This window comes from Pholis gunnellus, assembly GCF_910591455.1.
Source record: "Pholis gunnellus genome assembly, chromosome: 2".
NCBI classification, from domain to species: Eukaryota; Metazoa; Chordata; class Actinopteri; order Perciformes; family Pholidae; genus Pholis; species Pholis gunnellus.
Window position 1 is genome coordinate 22,556,086 of NC_136536.1, and position 21,975 is coordinate 22,578,060.

At 42.2% G+C, this 21,975-nt stretch overlaps 1 protein-coding gene across 1 annotated transcript in view; it reads right to left on the reverse strand.

Annotated features, from left to right (window-relative positions):
* The window catches only part of LOC306709195 (collagen alpha-1(XX) chain-like), a 35,610-nt gene extending 13,740 nt beyond the window's left edge, over window positions 1–21,870 (reverse strand). The window contains exons 1-16 of the mRNA XM_079177258.1: window positions 21,770–21,870; window positions 18,952–19,066; window positions 16,523–16,627; window positions 13,440–13,583; window positions 10,083–10,265; window positions 8,690–8,887; window positions 7,492–7,659; window positions 7,154–7,273; window positions 6,854–7,018; window positions 6,495–6,653; window positions 5,664–5,836; window positions 5,164–5,293; window positions 2,257–2,402; window positions 1,602–1,731; window positions 1,132–1,271; window positions 116–242 (exon numbers count right to left, since the gene is read on the reverse strand). Of these exons, the coding sequence (XP_079033384.1) occupies window positions 116–242; window positions 1,132–1,271; window positions 1,602–1,731; window positions 2,257–2,402; window positions 5,164–5,293; window positions 5,664–5,836; window positions 6,495–6,653; window positions 6,854–7,018; window positions 7,154–7,273; window positions 7,492–7,659; window positions 8,690–8,887; window positions 10,083–10,265; window positions 13,440–13,583; window positions 16,523–16,627; window positions 18,952–19,066; window positions 21,770–21,847 (2,281 nt within the window). The 5' untranslated portion in view covers window positions 21,848–21,870. The remainder of the gene's footprint in view (window positions 1–115; window positions 243–1,131; window positions 1,272–1,601; window positions 1,732–2,256; window positions 2,403–5,163; window positions 5,294–5,663; window positions 5,837–6,494; window positions 6,654–6,853; window positions 7,019–7,153; window positions 7,274–7,491; window positions 7,660–8,689; window positions 8,888–10,082; window positions 10,266–13,439; window positions 13,584–16,522; window positions 16,628–18,951; window positions 19,067–21,769) is intronic.
* Window positions 21,871–21,975: the final 105 nt, after the last annotated feature.

The following is a 21,975-nucleotide window of genomic DNA, read 5'->3' on the forward strand; positions in this document are numbered from 1 at the left end:
TTCACGATTAATTCAATGTTTCTTCTCTCTGCTGTGCTGTTAAACAAGATGATGCCTTAAAGCACTAAAGACATGTGTGTGTGTGTGTGTGTGTGTGTGTGTGTGTGTGTCTTACGTGTGGTGACGTTACTGGTGAGTGCTGCAGACAGGCCTAGTGGGTAGTGAGACTGGACTGAAACCAGATATCTGGAGAGTGAAGAAAGGTTCTGCACCACCACTGAGTTCAGTCCTGCTACTTCCACCTGGAAAGAGATTTAACATGAATGACTGACTCCGACTGTGGCTGCAGGGATCTCCGAACCCTTCGGCTATCAGTGTGACGGCGGATAAACCTCTAGAGGCGACGGACAATAATCCTGAAGTTCCAGTGTAGTCAGTGGAATCGGGTCAAGACTTCCTCTGTCGTTCGCTGCTCATTGTTTACAGATTAGCAACAGATGAAGTTGCGACTGGATTGTTTGAAAGTGGCCAGTTTACACTCTTTTAACATTTTAATCTTTAGCTAATAAAAGGCTAAATCATCGTCAGACGACCCACTGAGAGACAAACGCTGCAGCTCTACTTTTTTAAGTTTTCCAGTCTGCACATGGATTGTATGGAGCGTCACTGCTCTCATTTGCTCTTTGTTTCTCTGTCTGTCCCCTTGTTCTCAAAAACAAAACGCCTACTACAGCTTTAAAAAACCTTACTCCATTTGACTATTCATGATGAAAAACTAAGATTATGAAAAGTTCAATCGAAAACCAGACACACTTTGTAAGGATGTCCTTTTAGATACAAAGAAGTTTTAAATGTGTAATGATTTATTTAAAGTTAATGTTTATCTAGTTCCCTTTAAAATATGTTTACTTTTCATTTATACTCTTTTTTATTTATTATTATTATTATTATAATAAGTTTGAAGGATGCATGAAAAGAAATCTAGCCAATTATTATGAATGTTACAGTGTGCAAGAGTTAGTGAGTCCCTGCACTACGTCTGTCTGACTGCCGAAGCATAACTGTAATCATCTCTGTTATTCAGCGTCACATGAGAGCGCATATGTCTCTCTTTTAAAATAAAGATGCGTTCTCAGCTCCGGACATGGCTTTGGAAACAGAAAGTTTGCAGTTTGACACCGGTGTGTTTACCTGCTTGACGTCACTGCCGAGGTTGGTGCTGTAGGTGATTCTGTGGCCAGGGACGTCCACGGCTCCGGGCACCCAGCTCACCCTCAGCATACTGTGGGTCACCATCGGGAACTGAACGCTCGCTGGCGGTGGGAGATGCACTGGTGGGTCGGGGGGGATGGTAAAATATAAAGGGAGGGAAGAAGAAGAAGATAAAGGCGGTGAAAGACAACTGATTAGTCAGCGTAATGAAGTGATGTATTATTATCATCCCCATTCAGAAGTTACTGTGCGAGAGGTGCTTTTATAATAGAGACGGAGGAGGGAACAGTGAGTAAGGAAGATCTGTAGGAAATGAAGAGAAGGCACAATAGGAGAAAAAGTGACTCTCAGAAAAAGGTGGAGTGAGATGAAAGAGATGAAGAGTAAAGGGGGACAGAGAAGGGGAAACTTACAAATACGGGGTGAGAATGTTTTGGGGAATGTCTTACATGTGGTGGCAACAGCAGTGACCGGGTCGCTGGGATCCTCATCATACAGAGCGTAAAGAGTGACGGAGTAGTCCGTCGCCGGCAGCAACCCTGCCAGCTCCACCGCCGTCTGGTCTGCACTGAATTTCTCCTGCAGCGACACAGAAACACAAAATGCAAATGTCTGGTAGCAGTTCTTACTGTAGATGTACGTCACGACGAGGGACGGGAGAGCAGCGCGTACATTAAACACGATCAAAGAAGTAGAATAAACAGCACATTTCAGATGATGTTGGCTCTCTGTTTGCATCCAAGACAACAATGTGATGTGAGGAAAGAGGAATTAAGTGAAATACTTATACACTATCACTATATAGCGTATACATTTTGAATTGTTTATAGAAGACTTGATTTCCAAGATAACTTTCTTAGAAACAGGTAACACAAGGCTATCTCTAATATGGTGCAAAGTGGTAGTTAACATTACAGCTAACGCGTCCTGAAAACATATCATATTGTCACCTACCTGCTTGTTGCCGATGCCCTTTTCTGTCTGCTGATTGCCTTGGGTATTGTTGGTTATTTGTGCCTTTAATTCCCCCCCCCCACACACACACACACACACACACACACACACACACAGAGAGAAAGAGAAAGAGAGAGATCCACTTCTCACCTCCTTGGCGTCATCTGGCTCCCCGTGGTTGAGTGCGGAGTACAGGATCATGTACTGTGTTGCACCGGGCGCTGCGCCCCAACTCACCCTCAGCGTGCTGTACGAGGAAGGAGTCACCTCCAGGTTGGCGGGCGTGGCCAGGGGCACTGAGTGATGAGGAGAGCAGAGAGTACACAAGCATGGCTTTAAAAACAAGCCTGTAAACTTGTGATAAGCACTTTGAGTACATCTCTGTGATTTACTGATGTGTCTTTAGACACCTTTTGTAGTCAATATGATGGTAGTTTAGTCACCAACAGAACGGTAACAAGTCAGCACTGATTGCACTCTATTTCTGGGCCAAAGATCAGAAAATATTCCACCTTATTTTGAGTTTGTACTTGTTGAGTCCTCCTTTGCGTTCTAAGGTGTAGTTTTGGAAATGCATTTCTCTTGAAGAAAATGGTGTTGGAGAAGACGTATCATAAAAAAAGTCACTTTTTCAGTTGTTGTGCACATACATTTGGGTATCTGGAGTGCCTACCAACCCACACATTGTTAAAAAAAAGACTAACCAGTCAGTTTTTTGTGGACTGCCTGGATCAGAAAACATGTGATTCAACAAGCCGTTCAGATGTGGCTACCCTTCTTCTGTCCCATGCACGCTCATTAGAATACACAGCCTCCCCATCAGAGAATCTTCACCTACGGCTTGAGATCTATCTTTGCAAAGGTAATCATATTTTTTATCAGAGCAGTCTGACAGGATGAGAAAAATGAGGAAAAAAAGCATGTTCTAGTAGAAATCCTACATACAATAAATAAATGAATAAAATTGAGCATCAGATGTCCCCTTTAATATCCGACTGCTTTTAGTACCACAGTGAGTTATGGCTTGATTGAAGCAGGGCTCATAAGGACTGAACACATCAGCCCTGCTGAGTCACAGACAAGCTCTCTAATCATGAGCCCACTTTCCCTTCGCTCCCCTGATTATCTACGGCCTAACACACTGTTGGGGAAAATCTAAATGACTAATTATAAGGTGTGCTTAAAAAGCTTGGGGTCCTTATGTGTCCTTGTTGTGTGAACTGCCTCACCACAGTTGTTTAGTCTATGCGAAAGAACACTCAGCAGCATGTCCTGGATTGAAATGATAATAAGGACTGTGGGAGCGTTAAGATGGGTACAGAGCTATGTTATGAGAACTTAGCTTCCTGACTATGAGAATGTGACCTTTGTGCCAGAACAAATGCTCAGGTGAAGTTGCAGACATCTACTTGGCTACATGGCGTGGACGCCATTTTGTGGGTGTGTTATGCTTTCGTGACGTATTGCCTGTGACACTGTATTGTTTACTTGGTATAAATATCCGAGGCTCAGAGTCAGACCTCTGAGCAGCCTTGATCCATGTATACTGTATGTGAATCAACTCTGTCTCCTTCTTTGCAAAGAATAAATGTTAACTGATTAATGATTTTCAATCGGTCTCGCGAGAATTTTTCCAACACACACATTCCTCTGAGCAATGTTTTTTATATAAATATAGTAACAACTATGCCAAAAGAAAATGGAAAACTGATACTGCAGCCAACATTGTAGTGAAAAGGGAGATAGAAATAAAAGCGTGATGCTGTTTTGTTCAAATAGAAGTGTAGCAGGTCTCCAACTGAAAATTTGGGTCATGCATTAACCTTTCGAGCTAAAATGTCGAAAAATAATGATGAACACACAACATTAGTAAACAGAGCCCAGGGTGACCAAGGGCCAAAAAACACTACAATGATATAGTCTAAAAACAAAAAGCATGCAACCTACTATTTGCATCTGTGAAACTGTAACCAGCCCATTTTTAGAGGATGAGGCTGGCAATCTTCTATATTTCTGATATTGTCAAATAATCCCATGAAAAGACCAAAGCCAACGATGTATTCCCCAGCGAATCCCAAGTGAAGAAGCAAGTCTTTAAAACAGGTTGTGATAAACCCTGTCATTTAGAGAAGGGGCTACATTTTGTGTCCCTGAAGGAAATAGTGCATTTGTTGGGCACTATTTCCAGCTGCAGATTTTGATGGAATACTGAGTATTTAAGGCAGCAGGATGGTGTATGTATGTGGTAATGTGTTTTTAATAGTTTTTGGACAACAACGATGGAGCCTCCACCATCCATGTCTGTCCAAAATGTCATCACTTCATCATTTTATCCTATTGGACATTTGTGCAACATTGTGACGTCCCAAAAGACATTTTTGGCCGTTACTCAAGAACTCATGTATTAATAATTCTGACAGTGACCTTTGACCTCCAAAGTCTAATCAGTTCATCCTTGAGTCCAGGTGGACGTTTGTGCCAAATTAGAAGAAATGAAGCTAGCGTAAGTTCATGCAGGACACGGAAGTTATACGCCCCAGCTGTAACCAGCTGACAGCCAGCCGATTGAATCATAGCTTCCGATCGGCCACGCACCAATCACAGCCCACTCTCACTTCACGGAGGTTTATTTAAATATGGCTTCCTCCTCACTGATTCATTCTACATCTACGCTGCTACAGACCACACTGCTGGCGAAGCTTCGCCTCCTCCACCCCAGCCTCCACCTCTTTGTTAGTTCATCTTCTGGCAAATGTTTGAAATGTATTTAAAAAATGTACCTCTCTCCTGTAAACCCGGGGGGGTTATTGCTCGTGCTCCCGGTCTTAGCTCAGTAGCTGCTGGCTAATCCGGGGAGCATTCAAAGAGCGGAGCCATTATCGCCAAGTTTAACTGTATTCCATTTGTTGCAACGAGTGTTCCTGACTGAAATACCCTCCAGGCTTTACTGAGACATGAGGTCACAGTGACTTTGACCTTTGACACTGACATGTGTGAGTGATGAAAAGACAAATGAATCTCTTGAAATATAATATTTAGCAGTGATGTCAGTCTTACATGTAGTGACAGTTCCTCTGAGCGCCAGGCCCACATTGTCTTCATACACGGGGAAGATGGACACGTGGTACATCGTCTGAGAGGAGAGGCCCTCCAGCAGCACAGTGGACTCTGAGCCGGCCAGTACCACCTGGTGACAAAGCATCACTTGTAATCAGACGCTAAACATGCACAAAACACTTGTATTTTGACATTATAATATTCTGTAAAAGTATATATTACTTTTTATGTGTTTTATTCCCTTCCCACACAGGACCACATCTTTTCATTTTCAATAATAACACTCCTCTTTTTGCTCATTTGTTCCTCTCTCTGACATTTTTGTGTTTTTCTTTTGCAACTAAGCACATTTCTCCCAAAATTGGAGTACGATGTAAAATGTAGAGGCTGCTGGAATCTGCCTGTCCTCATGGTGGCGGTCTTATTCTGCTTATATAACTGTGCTTATGTCTCAAACCTGATGTGGTAATAATTCACGAGAGGGGAGGTTGCGTTCTGACCTCCTGTGGACTCTGACCCTCAGCGCTGTGGTAGACAACTCTGTGCTGTTGGACTGGCTTTGTGGGATTGGTCCAGTGAAGCTGGACTTCTCTTGAGCCCAGTTCAGAGAAGCGGAGGTCGGTGGGACTGGGGTAGGAGAGGGCCGGGTCTGCTGTGGGCCCAGGCTCCATTCCTGGAGACAAAGCATCGAGGAATCGGCAAACTCAACAAGATGTTTATCATTTGAAAAAATGTAAGGCTGTGTCCGAAATCATTCACTCATTCCTACACACTATCCCGGGAGATCTACGTAGAGGACGATATAGAGAGCTCATCAGCAAAACGAAAAAACACTTACATTAATTCCGTTACAGCATTCCAGATCAAGGATCATCCAGAATAAATACCGACATGCTTTCTTGTGATAAATACATATTTTAAGCTATTGTATTGAGTTGCTTCATAGCGAAATGCTCTCAGTGAATGCAGGTTTAGGGCTTTTCCCAAACTATTAAATACAAAGTACTTTGTGGCTGTTTGTTTTATTTGTTATTGTGTATTAAATATGTCATTTTTTGAACCACAACTCATAGAATTGTGTCAATAGTGCTGCTCTCTCCATTTGTGCATCTGCCATTTTTCCCTCAGCACAATGCATGATGGGATATTTTGCTCTTTTAGTGACCTTCGGTTGTAGAGTACTTTTCACTATCGTATAATAAATCTCACAATACATTCGGACAGCACTACAAATGGCGAATTCACTATATAGTGAGTAGTGAGCGATTTCAGACACAGCCTAAGCTTGTGTGTCAAGAGAAGACAGACATGTAGACAGATAGATGGGTTACGTTTTGAGATGCCACGGTCCACTATCCTCCCACACAGGATGTGAACCAGTCGTGCCACCAGTTTGCTGAGCAGAGGGAAGTCGTTGACATTGTAGACGTTCAGATCCACCGGCTCCGACGCCACTTGTCTCAACTCGGCCTCATCGGCATTCTTTACACCTGAATAATACAAAGTTATAAAATAGTTCCATCCACATCGCAGGAAACACATTTAGAGATTAGAACAAAATGTATCTGAGTGCCTAACAACATGAACATAACAGAAACTGTTTTGCTTAATGGTCATTAGACCACATCAGACTGTGATTACCACCTCTATGCCACCTCTCCTTCTCTTCTTCTCTTCTTTTCAGCCTCACCTACAGCGATGATCTCCACGCCGGCGCTCTTCAGCCGGTTTGCCGCGGTAATGGCGTCGTCCTGAGATTTCCCGTCGGTCAACAAGACCAGGAAGAGGGGAGCGCCCGACCTCGCGCCTGCCTCGGCCCTCATGTTCTCATCCATGACATGGAGCAGCGCCTGGCCTGGGAGACGGATGCATGGTGACGCACTGACAGACATGCGGTGCATGTGCTTTACTGTGCGCATATAATCTAAAAGACAGATGTTGGGGCTCGAACACACGAACACTAACAGTATCGATGGTGATGTGCGTTTACCTGTAAATGTGTTTCCTCCCTTGTATCTGAAATTCCTCACTGCCTCCAACAGCTGGTCTTTTGTGGTGAAGTTGTTGAGCTGCCACTCCGTGCGGGGGTCTCCACTGTACTGGGTCAGACCTGGGACAAAAACACAGCATTTAACAGGATGTTTTTGAATGAAAAGTGAAAGTGCATGTGAGCACTAATACGTAACTCCCTGCAGGAGGACCAATCAGCAGAAATCAAATGATTTTTCAATAAATTCACCTGTAGCTAAGCAATATAAAAGTCATAATAAACAACAAATACTTTTACATCACACACGTCATCACGTGAATACACACTCTGACCCTCACCGATCTGAACGTGGTCCGGCCCGATGTGGAAGGGGGTCATCAGGCCCTCCAAGAAGTCTCTGACCCGTCTGAAGTTGGTGCGTCCGATGCTCCAGGAGCCGTCCACCAACAACATGATGTCCGCCGCTGCAGCGCTGTCACACTCAAATGGTTTCCTTGGAGACATACCTTAATAAAAAAGGAAGCATGAAGCAAATAGTCTTGAACTGATCAGAGGTCAGGAGACTTTAGCTGAAGAGCACTGAAGCTGTTCTGGAGGCTCATGGTCGACGCTTTACTCACACCTCTCTCATACATAGTTCCCAGTAGATTACTGGGACACCTTTCAGGCACCGCTGGGGATTTTCACTATTCACACATTCAGGAACATTTCCGTCTTGCGCCCTTTCACTCATGCCATGGCAATGAATAGATGGGACAAGGGACAGTGGCTGTAAAGCAACACTTATGGATTCCAACCGTCATAAAACTCAACAGAAGAAGAAGAAGAGGCAAGGCTGGAGGTACGTGTACGCAGGGGAAGTCGTCTCTTATTATTTTCAGGAACATGGCGGGTGAGGAGCTAATTTTGTCCGGTGCTAATGTTCTTGTAATGTATTTATTATTCCTCGGCATATATGCTAAATCGTATACAAGTTGCAGATTCAACGTAACCCTTTATAATGCTTGTCTCTGCAACGTTACTGCGTCAATTCAAAACACAGCCGCACCGCCTTATACCGTACTTATATCACTTTGTCGTGTTTCTTCCTTTCATTTGTCACCCATCTGTTCATTAAAAGGGTAAAAGTATAGTTTTAATTTCAGAAACAGATGGCTTTATGCTTATAGGCAGGCAAAAGGTAGGCGTAAATACCACGTGTACATGTGTCGACAGGGTGCATCCATGAAAATGAGTGAGTTTTCATGCACGCGAACGTGTGCTTGCTCCCTTGGATTATGAGGGAGAGAGAGGAGACACATGTGCCCTGCAGCCGAAACAAGACGGCCTGTCATTATCCTTTCCTTTACATGTCCCTCCCTTGTGAAAACACTGTCATCCCATTTCAAACACTGCTCTCAAGCCTCTTGTTTATTAACTCATAAGAAGAGCCAGAGATGACGGCGGCCGGACGTTCTTGAAGATACCCTGCTTACCTTCCTGTGTCAAAATGTCAGTTTTATGTCATGTTTCCTGACACTGGGGAGCAGAGGTTACCTGTCACCGGTTGGGTAGGGAAGGGTGTCTTCCGGGATTTCTCCTCGGCTGCTTTGGCCTGTGGCGTCCCCTGCTCCTCCTTATTCTCCGCTCTAGAACGATCTCGCTCTTTTTCCTTCTTCCTCTTCCTCTTCTCTTTGGTGGTTTTCTCTTGGGCCTCATCGGGGGGCTGAGAGGGGGTTTCCATTGCTGGGGGCTCTGAAGGAAAGAGCACATCGGTGGGGTCAGATAAGCGGAGACTGCTTAGGGGACCAGTTGAGGCTGTACGTGTTACATCGTACGTAGTTACATCTTTTTCTTTGCCTGATAGATAAAACATCAACCACTGCTCACAATCCCCCCGGCACACCTACCTACCTTATCCTCCTTCCATCTTGTTCCAGCTGTTGTTTCCTGTGCTACACCCACTGTTGCCGGGCTGTCATTATTGTGTGTGTATTTGTCTCAAAGTGCTTTGGTGTAGGCGTGTGTAAATGCAGTATACTGTACTTACTGTACACGTGTGTACTAGCTTGCTTATGTGCGTGGCTTGTCAACGTTTCCGGTCAAATAGCGTTATAATGACAGAGGCCGTGGAAGATCAGAGCAGAGAGATCAAGCTATACCAAACTATACCAAACAGACTTAAACTGTGGGAGATTCATTTCTGGAACAGCCTGACCTATTTGTCAAACAGGAAAACTTTTGTTGTAATTGATTCAGTCACATCTTCAACTGGAGAGATACATTTTTGGGCTCCGGAGCTTTGGTAGTAATCAAAAGTGAATATTGACTTAATATCTTATAAACCAGCTTAGTAATAATGTATTTTTAGTTTAGAGCGTAGGATTTAAATCGGTTTCATATTGGTTCTCATTATCTACCTGAGATCTTCCTCATTGAGTGTTTTGTTTCATTTTGAAAAAAGAGAAAAAGAAGTTAAATAAAATCTGACACCAAAGTATGGTTTACATTTTGTACTGCCTTGTCATTTGCAAGTACCTTCACCATTTCAAGTGTTAATTGTAAAAACAAACGTTATCATTACGACTTTACATCTTCTATGACTAATATTCAAGGCTTCGGCCGGAGCAGAGTGACCCAACCTGCAGCGCTCACGGGACCGCTCACATGTGCTTTCGTGCCTCGTGTGAACTAGCACAAGTTGCTCTACAAATAAAAAGACACATGGCAACAACTGCAAGGCTTATTTTCAATCACAGGGAAAGTTCCTGAGAAGTGCCACCCAGCATCATCTTCAGAGGCACCTTGTGGGTAAATCTCATAGACCCACATGATTGGTCGAGGCTTCAAAAACATTTTGAATATACGTTTTTGACTTGACCCCAGTCATCACACGGAAATAATAGCGTTTGTGTATGGATATAGTGTTGTTATTACTAGCAGGCACTACCTGTAGTAGCAGCAGCAGCAGCAGTGGTGGTGGTGGTGGGGTCCGGATACAGAATCGTCGGCACGCCCAACAGAGCCTCCGTCACATCGTCCAGGTCTCCTGACCCTGACCCGCCTGGCAACGTCTTCTTCTTCTGCTCTCGACTACCACTGCGGATCGTTTCCTCCTCCCGCAGACCCTCCACTGGAAGAGGGAATCACATACGAGTTATCAATATCAAGAGTCAATAACATGACTGTGCAGGAAATGTGAGGCTCAAATCTAATAAAAAGAAGCTCCATCAAAATGTCTATGCATGTTTCCAAATCAACTGTAGATATACCAATATACTGCAAATATGAAACACCTTTACCATCTAATAATCACTATCCAATATACAGAAAAAAACTATCCCTCTGCATCTGTTAGAACTGTAACCAACCTCATAGACATTTTATATGACACTGTTCTCACCAGCATCACACAAGGATGCCTGAAGTGAGTGCACACATGTTCTCACAGATACCAGGGTCAAATAAAATGTTTACTACTGAGGCTTCAGCCATGCTAGCTAAATGGTAACATCAACATGCTAACAGGCTTATTTATTCATAAATAAGCTAGTAATTAGTGTGTATGCATTAGTCAAAAAGTAACATCATCCGCATGGGTAGAAACATCGTGACAGCAGCATCTGATCAGATACCTGCCAGTAGGGCTGCAACCAGACGGCAACCTCCGGTTCTGCCGAGTGACGCCGATGCGGAAGTGTCTTAAAACTTGCATTCTTTCTAATGGCCAGCAGGGGGCGACTCCTCTGGTTACAAAAATTGGTCTGATTGTATAGAGGTCTATGAGAAAATGACTACTTCTCACTTGCTTTAGTACCTCAGTAAACATTGTAAACATGAGTTTATGGTCTCAATCTCTAGTTTCAAGTCTTCCTCAATACAACATGATGTTCATTTAGTAAATTATGGTCCATTTAGAGTCAAACAGACCATAAAGCAGACTATGCTTTAGGGCGGGCTTACTGTGATTGACAGGTCGCTGCCGCTACCAGAGACGTATATGACGTCTCTATGTCACTTCTCCGCATTCCAAATACGGTAACTTCCATTCATCGGTTGCAAAAAGCCAAGATGGCGACGGCCATAATCCAAATCGCCGAAATCAAGGCTTCAAAACACCAATCCACAAACCAATGGGTGACGTCACGATGACTTCGTCCACTTCTTACATACAGTCTATGGCTGCAACTAGCAATCCATTCTCATTATCCATTAAACTGATGATTATGTTTTAGATTAATCATTTGGTCTATTCATTTTCAGAAAATAGTATAAAATGTTCATCCCAGTTTCTCAAACTTCTAGGTGATGTCTTAATATTTTATATATTTAAATGTTTTGTCAGTCCAAAAAACAAACATATTCAGTTTTGATTTTAAAAAGTCTCATTTTTGCATAAAGACTTATGATTATCAAAATAAGCGATTATTTTTCCGTCGATCGCCTAATAAATGATCTACTATTCTGGGGCTGCCCCCTTTTAGTTGATTAATTGACTAATTGGTAGTTTTGGTCTTTGTCAACTAAGATTTCTTTTGTTGATTTTTTTATGCCTTTTCCATACGAAATGACTTACTTCGAAGAAACTTATGAGCACAATAAACACAAGATTTAAAGTGGTGCTTTTGTGTGAATCTTTGTGGAGAAACTCTCCAAACTTTGCAGATATGTTGATTAAATCCACTAATCGATTAGTTGTCATTTCTGTTGCCCCCTGTTACATTTGAGATCAGCGAGGTAACATTGAACATGGTTTGGTATGTTATATTACCCCTCTGGATTAACGGCTTCACCAGACCCTGTTGCCAAATCCTTGCCTGGAGTTAACAGACAAGGTCAACAACAGCAAATTAAGGGTGACATCTTAAAAGGGAGGAAATAAGTACTGGGCCCAGAGGGTGTTGAAGCAAATGGGAAATGCGACGCATCAGGAAGGAATTCCCAGACTGCCATCATTCCAGAGAGACAGCCGGTGTTGCAAATTTCCAAATTAACATGTTTTTCAGACCTGCCTGGACACGCTCGACTCGACACAGTAACCTACTATCACTTTGCAGCCCGTTCGCAGGCAACCACAGGCTTACATCCACGTAAGACAATCAAATGCCAAACATGAGGGGGGCTCACAAATTAGGGGGAATCGACAGACACAGAGCCGTGATGGGATTCACCGCCAGTGCCGTAGGAAAGGGAGATGTCTGAAACAACCTGAGAGACAATAGGTCTGCTGCCAACTCCCACACACACACAGACCCTAATCCTCCAGACACAGGTGAAGCTTCATCAAAACATCCCCGTCTCCTCAGAAATGACCGGTAAACTCTCCTCTCTGTGAGCTGCTCGGCCTACAAACACAGTGTGGGCAGAAAGCCATCACGTGTTATTATTGCTGGCGAGGTTGCCTTTGTGAGATGTGTTGGTGGGCAGAACCCAGGAACACGCTGAACTCAAGTAAGTATACACAGCGACTTCAAACAAAGCCCACTTTCAGCCTGTAATCCAGCTAGAGTAGTATTTATACCCACTCGCTGTGTGTGTGTGTGTGTACTTGATGGGGTGGGGACTTGGGAGAACCACTGTACACTCCAAGAAAGTTTAAGAATGTCAAAAATGCACCCCTTCCTACAATAGGGACTTTACTGTCTTGCCAAAGTTATCTCACAGCTACCAACTGAGTCAACAGCATTTGTTTTCATCTCTGGTTGACGTTGCGACTCCCATCAAGCCTGTGGATGATGTCCCTCGTTCAACCCCACAAAGAACTGCAGCTTGTTTTTGTGCGGTCCCGTTTATCAGAAGAAAAAAATGTAAGGATTGCAGATTCAAATTAAAATCGTACACTATTTCACATAAGATGGCCTTCATAGATATGCAGTCATGTTTAAGCTCGCTCATAAACACACACACACACACACACAAATGGCCTACCTCATATCTCTACATCACTCCACACCCTACGTCGTCTTTTTCCATTACTTCATGTTTCTGTCTGTCTACATCTCTGCCTACTCACTGCACAAACCAGCTTCTTACTTTTTCACTGCATAGTCTTTCTTGCATATCTTAAGATGCTTTACTATTATTATTATTGTTCCAAATATGATGTTGGAAAAATCTTTATGTTGGGAAATAACCTGCGACTCCATAATGGACTGTTGAACTTCTACGTTTAAGTACATTTCCTATATGTCTACAGTCTGTTGCTGTTCACCTACGATGCTTTATGTTGATGATACACTGGCCTCGATAAGCTCTTGGAGGTCACCTCTATTTTCTCTCCTCTCAGCCAACCGTGCTAGTTTCTTACTGGTGAATCGTCGCTTTGCGAGAAGTTTCTCTGTCGTCCCATTGAGCACGAGGACTTGGAGGGCGTATTCCTGACTGGAGTCCAGTCCTGCCACCGTCGCCCGGCCCCGCGTGGTGGTCAGCATCAGCTCGGGCTGTGGCACCTCTGGAACAGATGAGCATTTTGGTTAAGGCTGAAGGGAAAGTCAGGCTTCCTGACATCACCTAAAGTCTGTTTTCTGTCGCAAAAGCATTCAGAATAAGCAGGAGAGAGTTGAGCTGATTTAACTTTATTGACATTATTACATAACTCATAATGCAGAACAGACAAAGACAACACAGCATGCTAATAAAACCATCACATGCATAAAACAGAATATCATGAATTTAAAAAGATACACAAAAAAAGAGCATCTTTAGCTTCTATACTGTAGGTAATCCTCAGTGAAATGGAATATTTGAGCGCTGTACAGTTACAAGAGGGATTTAAATCATTTCCTTTGCATTCGATTGGACCGCTAAAAAGTGGGCGGGCTCACAATGTAGCGCAAACCGGAGCTTCAGAGGACTGGGGCTCTACATACACCTCCCTTTTTGATCAAAGTCGATATAATTGGTTGGTACTAGCTTACCTAAGCATTTATATTTTGTTTTACAGGAAGAAAAGACAATAGGAAGAGATTGATTTGACATATATTGTTAAATAGGTACACCATATGACCGGGGATGTGATCTAAAAAAGGGTTAAAAAAAGAACAGGAATTACAATTCAAGTGTAAGCCTTTTAATGGAGCAACAAATTTTCTACTGGTTTGCCAGCGATTTGAAGAGGTAGTTTCCCTCTCCTTTGATCATCTCTTTAGTGTCTCCATTACTGAGCTGAAGGCTATCACCACTGCACCATCTTACAAGATCAGACACCTCCCTCCTAAATGCTGACTCATCTGATTTTGTGACTAACCCAACCACTGTGCTATCATCGGCAAATTTTAAGATTTCATCTGAGTCAGATAAAGCAGTGGAGAGAGGCCAGCTGGTGCCCATGTTAACTGTAATAAAGCATGTCTAACAATATGACCGCCATAGCCATAACATAGCAAACTAATTTAATTATAATTTATTCCGTCACTGTGTACGATATGTTTCCCTCCTGCCTCAACTTTTCCTATATACTGTACCTATAGATCTTGGTGGTTTTTAAATGACAGAGGCCCCTTTATTCAGCAGGAATATTACCCGTTAACGTTGGTACTCTCCTCCGGCAGCCGAATTGAAGCATTTTCATAATGGCCATATAAGCACATTGGGTTATAGATAATGTGCACACCAACATTCACTCCCATACACTACAATCAATTATGATCACACCAAGATATGTAGGCACCCAGTATACATTCAGTATTTATGTGTACAATATTAGATATGAAAGCAAAGATCATCACACTTTTTGTCTTCCTATAAAAGTTGTGTCCCATGTGTGCGCTGTACGCATACATGATAAAGTCAGTAATGTTATTTACGTAAAGTGATGCCAGTTTTATTTTAATTGTGTTATTTTTCCATTTTAATGTTTGTAATTAACATTTCCAAATGTCTTATAACACAGCAAGTAAAACATACAGTACAGCTATATATATATATATATATATATATATATATATATATATATATATATATATATATATATATATATATATTCAAATGGTGTCTCCACTTCATTCCTTCTATTGTAAAAGTAAAAGTCATTTTATTGTAACTACCACATGGTGAGTAATAAAGCATTGATCTTCATCCCTCTCCACTTCACAGTCTACTGGCCTTGTGTGTCTGGGTCAGATCCGCTTCTCTTTTCTCCAAGAGATTAAGTTGCAAAAGTCGGCATGCAAACAATAAATAAGTGAACAAAAAGGTCAAAATGTTCCAGCATCATGCTGTAGGTCTAACTGGAGTTATTGGAGTAATATTTTACACTGTGAGAAACAACAAACCTGCTCCAACAGCCGCTGAAATACTCTTAATGCATTTTCCAGGATTGTACTGCCTTCCCTCTTTTCTCTCATCCACCTTTTCATCCTCTCACTGCAGACCCTACACCTCAAGTCTCGTGTTGGACTGAATTCTTCTTCTAAGCCCCCCCCCCCCTCTCTTTTATTTCATGCCTGGGCTGAGCTGCCCACTGTGGAATGGGAGATAGGGTGACAGAGGGAAAACAATGCAGAGGAAGAGGTTGAATGGCAGGAAGGAAGAATCACAGATGTGAAGGAGGAGGTGCGGAGAGAGGGAGCTGCCTGTCCTGATGAAATCATATATCGAGACATGATCAGGCCTTCAAAATTGATAATAACCATAGACTGTAAGTGGATGCAGTCATCGTGACATCACCCATTGGTTTGTGGACTGCCGATTTGAAGCCTCGACTTCTGCGATTTTTGCCGTCTCCATCTTGGATTACGTCCGTCGCCATGTTGTTTTTCTCACAACCAATGAACAGAAGTTACCATATTTGGACTGCGGAGGAGTGGCGTAGAGACGCCGTATATTGCTCTGGTAGCAGGGATCTGTCAATCATACCCTGCTTTATGGTCTATATATGACTCTAAATAGACCATAATTCACTAAATATACATCATGTTGTATTGAAGAAGACTTGAAACTAGAGATTGAGACCATAAACTCATGTTTACAATGTTTACTGAATCAAGTGAGAAGTAGTCATTTTCTCATAGACTTCTATACAAAACAAATAGTTTCCAGGACATGGTTTATGGGGTTTTGTGCTACGTGCAGGGATATAAATAAAGCTTTATTGATGTTGTGCATTGGCTGATTTGGGTGAGACGGTCTGGCTCACATTTGACTTTCTAGTTCATCCAGAAGGTGTTAGATGGAGTTGAGTTGAGGGCTCTGTGAGGGCCTGTCGCTTAGGACAGTGTGTCGTCATGTTGAAACAAGAAAGGGCCTTTCCCACATGGTTGTCACAAAGGTGGAAGCGCGCTGTTGTCTAAAACATGACTGCAATGCTGTAGCGTGAACATTTCACTTAATTGGAATTAAAGGGGCCTGGGCCAAGTATTACTGACTTCACCACAGAGAGGAAAGTCTCACCTGAGATGGGTCTCACTCGGACCTTGTAGCCCTGAACGGGTCCGTCAGCCTCCTTCCATTTCATCTGCAGTCTGTCCTCAGACAGGACCGTCAGCTTAAGACGACCTTCAAATCCACAGACACAAAAGGAAGAAAACAGAAAGAAAAATTAAGGTTTCATAATGCGTGTGCGTGTGTTGTCTCGTCGAGCATTTGGGTCAAGAGAGAGAGGACAGCATGACAGTTGCAGGCCTTTCAAAGATCAAAGAAACAAGCTGTGAAGCTTTCTTCACTCCTCTCCAAGACGGCCGAGCCCGTCTCGCTTCCTTCTCCCCAAATCAAATCCGTCTCTTGTTTCGACTTCATCTACATAATTTCCAGCAGGGGCTTCCCAACAAGCAGAGTCTTTCATGTCTATGTCCATCCATCCCTCTCTCCAGCTGCCCCTTCATCCATCAAAGCATGCCCTGTCCTCCCGGCTGGTATAGAAACAGGAACAGGACGCTGGTTGGGGACTGGAGGGTCAAAGGTCATGTCAGAGGAACAGCACAGAGTTACAGTGTGTCAGGGTTTAGTATGTACTATGTGGCAGGGTAATAGATGGAGAGGAAGATGGGAGGGGGGGGGGGGGGGGCGGAAGCAAAGAAGAACAGCATGAATCATAGAACTTTGTCTTCATCGCTTCTGTGGACGTATGACCCTCAGCACTCAACAGATTATTTTCTGACTAGCATGTATGTGTGTGTGTGTGTGTGTGACTGTGTATTGGGGCCAGGGGCCTCTGGAGGGTCCTCATCTTCTTGGGGTCCTGGCAGCAGATCAGATAGGGTCTGACGGGGATTTAGAGAGACTGAGGTCAAGGTCTTACAGACCCACTAACAACAACAACCTTTCCACACAGGCGGGCAGATATGCAGACGAATAGAGTGGCTGTTTTGTACTCACTGGTGAGTAGGACGAGAGCAGCTGGTTGTGACCATCGTTCTTTAGTTCAGTACTAAAATAATGAGCTCTTTGAGTCTCGCCAAGTGTTTCTTTTTACAAAATGTAGATTAAAGTAACCAGTAAATAAATACAGAAAAATGCAAATTCTAAAAAGCCAGTCAAAATGATTGCAAAGCACTGCACTGTGATGTATGGAAATAGCACATTAGGTATTAAGCATATTAACTAATTCATTCATTGATTACATTACAAATATCACATCTTCTCAATAATGAAATACGTTTCAGTTTCCAAGTGTAAAGCTTGTGTTTCAGTGATTGTTTCAGTAGTTTGTGAATATCTAAATGAGCTCTTTACAGTAAGGCTTTGAACATTGGGCCTCCATTTCTGTAATCTTACATTAAATCTCTCTTACTGTTTGTGAGGTTTGCCCAAACGAGTAGCTCAAGTGCTGCACAAACTTGTCGATAACTGCTCGTCTGATCATAAGCATAATTGACTGTTTTGCTTTTTCTGTGGGCGAGTGTCTTTCACAAAGAAGTCATGAGCGAACAGTGCGAGTATGGCCATACAGAAACAATTACAAATATTAACAGCCCAGCTGCCAACAACGGGTCATCGGAGCAGAGCTGTACTGTGATAAACAGGAACAGTTTGACATGAAGTTAGAGGCCAAAAACCGTCTTTCTAAAGCGAAGCGGCCCATGACTAATGGCGCTCAAGAGGATGTGACAGTCACAGAGATAATATATTGTCCTAGCAGCTACTGAAACATGCTGAAGTATGCTGATCTGCTTTATGGCAAACTACAAGTAACTCTAGCATGATGAACTACTGTAGACATGTATAAACTACTGAGGGGAAGATACACCATAGCAAATGTGGATGCTTGTATTACAATACATAAAATGATTGACTTGTGTGAGATGACATTATCTATGCTAACGATACTGGTTATAGTCATTTACATTTTCTTACAGGCAGCTAACAAGCTAGCATTGTGTCTCCTTCCGAACAGAATAAAGTAAGGTACTAAATGAAGCTAATTGTAATGCTACATTACCATACATTTTGTGAGATTGTATGACGTTGTGTTTGCTAACGTTACTGGTTATGGTAAAATAATTTATATTTTTTTGTGGAACCGCTAAAGTAAGCTAATGTTAACTAGCTAGCATCTCCAGCAGTCAGTCTCCTTAACTTACAAAAAAAGAAGGCTGTGGCTACTTTCTGTAATAATAATAATAGTAGTATATAGTAGGTCTACACCATAGACGACCAAAATAGCATTAAAGAGGCGCTTTGTGGTACTATTTCAGCAAAGATAACGATTTGCAAAATGTAGCTGGTAACTAAAAGATATTGACCCCAAGACTAGCATTAACTACAATAACACAACACAGATGTTTATCTGGATCCCACCTTCATCTTTAGTTGTGTACGAGACATACTCTCCTATTCGTAGTAATCAAAGGTTATACATTTGGTTATTTAAATTAGTCTACCTTGGCCATGGACCCCTGAGGACAGCAGCAGGAAGACACTGAGCAGGAAACACAGCATTAGCCAGAAAGATGATGATGAGGATGAAGCAAGGAGGTGAGGAGACATGAGTGGAACCTAGAAACACAATATTCCACATACTTATTCATTTATATACATTTCTTAATTTACTATATAGTAGTCAATTTACTCAGTTTAGTAACAGAATCTGCAATAAATAGCTGAAATACTAATACAATCCTGTCAATAGACGGAAAATGAACAACAACGGCAACAATATATTTTGATAATTGAGTAACCATTGAATTCATTTTAGAGCAAAACATTAAAAAAATTAATTTATTCCAGCTTCAAATGCGGAAATTTGCTGCTTCTGCTTCTGCTTTAGCAAACTGAATATTTTTGTGTTTTAGACTGCTGGTTGGACAAAAGAGGGAATTTAAATGTGTCATCTTCCAGTATTATTTACTATATTTTAAAATGTCATCAACCAAACCATTAATACTGAAAACAATCACCAGATTAATTGATCGTGAAACTAATAACATTTTTATGGCATTGGGCATTTCTGAAATGGTTCACTGGGTTTTGAATAGGTTTCATGCCAGTTTTCTTTTCTTCTTCTTCTTTTACCTGGAACCAACAAATGTAACGCGTCCCTTTTTCCCATGGGAACTGTTTTACGGCTGACTCAGACCCCAGGTGCTTCAGGGCTGGGGCCCATTAGAGACCTTAAGCTTCACACAGCTAATGGCACACACAAGGCTGTAACATTAACAGACACGCAGCACTTTAGGAGGCCATAAAACCCACACACCTCACTCTGAGCTCAAACATCTACACTAAATGTGCACTAAACGCCTCCAATTATTAGAACGTTTGATGCTTATTCTATCATTAAGACAGATTATTTGCGATCTTGGGTCTTTGAATACTATCTTAACAGTTGTTTAGAACCATTTTTCCACTCTGGTACTTTACATCTGTATACAGACTTCATGATTAGGTATTTTTTGCATTTGGGGTGGTATCAAAAGGTTAAATGACCACAGCCATGAACATTTTATATTTCAAAGACCGGACTCCTACAAGACAAAGCTATATGTACTGTAAACTTTTTGAAGTTTAAAAAAAAAACTTTTTTGATGATTTTTTTCAAGTTGTGTAGGCAGATGGCCTATAGGAAACAAGGGCAACATCTCTGATATTCTGATATTTGTTCTTTGTGGATAAGAACATTGGTCAACAAAATGCAAGTTCTACTAAGCCTCAAGTAACGGTCTGGTAGCTCAGCTATCATACTACAGTTCACAGACTTTTGATGTCCAGACAAGTTATTATAACAACGATCCAAGGTTTGGTTAAGTAAGGGGCTCAGTATGACATTGTGAAAGGGAGAAGCAATGAAAGCTGAGGACAAACAAGTGTGTAACACACTGTCTGCTCAGTAAAACTCTATCATGTCACAATATGGAGTAACTTCTGCTGGAAGTCAAGTTTGAATGTTTGTCACAGATTAAATCTGACCTATCCATCAAATTCTGTTTTTCTATGTCATTCCACATTTTTGCTTTATTTATTTCAGATTGTATTTAAGACTTATTACTAATATTTTAGACCTCGTGACTCGACGAGCCTTCACTGAGGTGAGTTTGAGAGAAGCTTCCATCCTGCCTAAAGGCTTTCCAGACTGATATCCAGCCGTCATGTTTTAGTATGTGACGTAACCACAGAGCTCTTTTTTTGTATGTTTTCTCATGTTTCACATGTACCTGCTTGCCCGAATGTTGCCAAGTCTGAGTTTATACAGTGCTTGAGCCGCGTGTCGCGCATATCTTTCTCCCTGCCTGTCAGACTGAGAGGAGAAGATGGGCATTGATATGCAATGTCTTTTTTTCGTCCGCGCATTGGGGGGAGAAAAAAACATTATATTGCACTTTTATTTCTAACATTTGTGGATGTGCCTATGTAAGAATTACCATATCCAGTGTGAAAGGTGTTGTATTGATTATTAAACACTTATGTAGTTATGATATCTTATACTGTGAATCAAAGTGGTGTCAAGTCAGCGCCATCATTCGTTTATTGAAGCCTTTAGGCCACTTGAGTGCCCTTTGAGTGACCTCACCAGGAAAAAATGACAGCAGGTAATGTACCCTGAACTCCAATAAACCTTGCCAGTACCCAGGTGGCCTACTGACGAACGAATAGACTAAAACATGTGCAACATTCAATGGACTTAACAAATATTTGCTTGTGTCTTAGTTTATTTTGAGCTCATCAAAGTCGTAACGCTGTTGGCCAGGGATGCAGTGGGTATTCATTACAGTTGATAACGGCAGTCCTCGTCACAGTTAGAGGCTTGAGCTGACTTAAATAAGAGCAGCTAGAGTACACACACATACATGTAGAGGACGTGTGAAAGTGACGTCACCGACTATGTGATTAAGCAATTAGGCGCTCGAGGCAGTAATTAATGATTGACGCAATGCATTGTTGTTATTTCATATCCGCGTAACGTTACATTAGCTTGTCGCTTGTAGTTAACTGCAATGAACAAAACGCGAATAAATTGTAACTTTTTATATAATAGTCACATTTTTTTTTTTTTATTTAGCAAAGAGGTAGCATATAAACCGAGCCCCCTTCCTCAGGTAGGCTATTTTACAACAGTTTTGAACAATAGACGGCAACTAAACTTTCAACGGTAGCAGTCGTTTACCTGAGAACCACAGGACTCAGAGAAGAAGCACGACAATAAAACACAATGGTACAACAACCTTTTTCTAGCCTTCTCCGAGGAGCCAGGTGAGGTCTTACCTGGCGGTTAGGTGAGTCCACGTTATTCCTTCTGAGAGACTCCACACGGCATACCAGAGGTGGGATGTCAACACGCATCAGTTCCGCTAAACTGTGAGGCCAGATCCTCTGCTACCTCAGGTCTGAACTCCTGCGGGTGAAATCCGAGAAGCAAGGCGCTCCTGCTGCTCCAGCGTGGGCGTGGCTCTCTAAGAAGGCTATAAAGC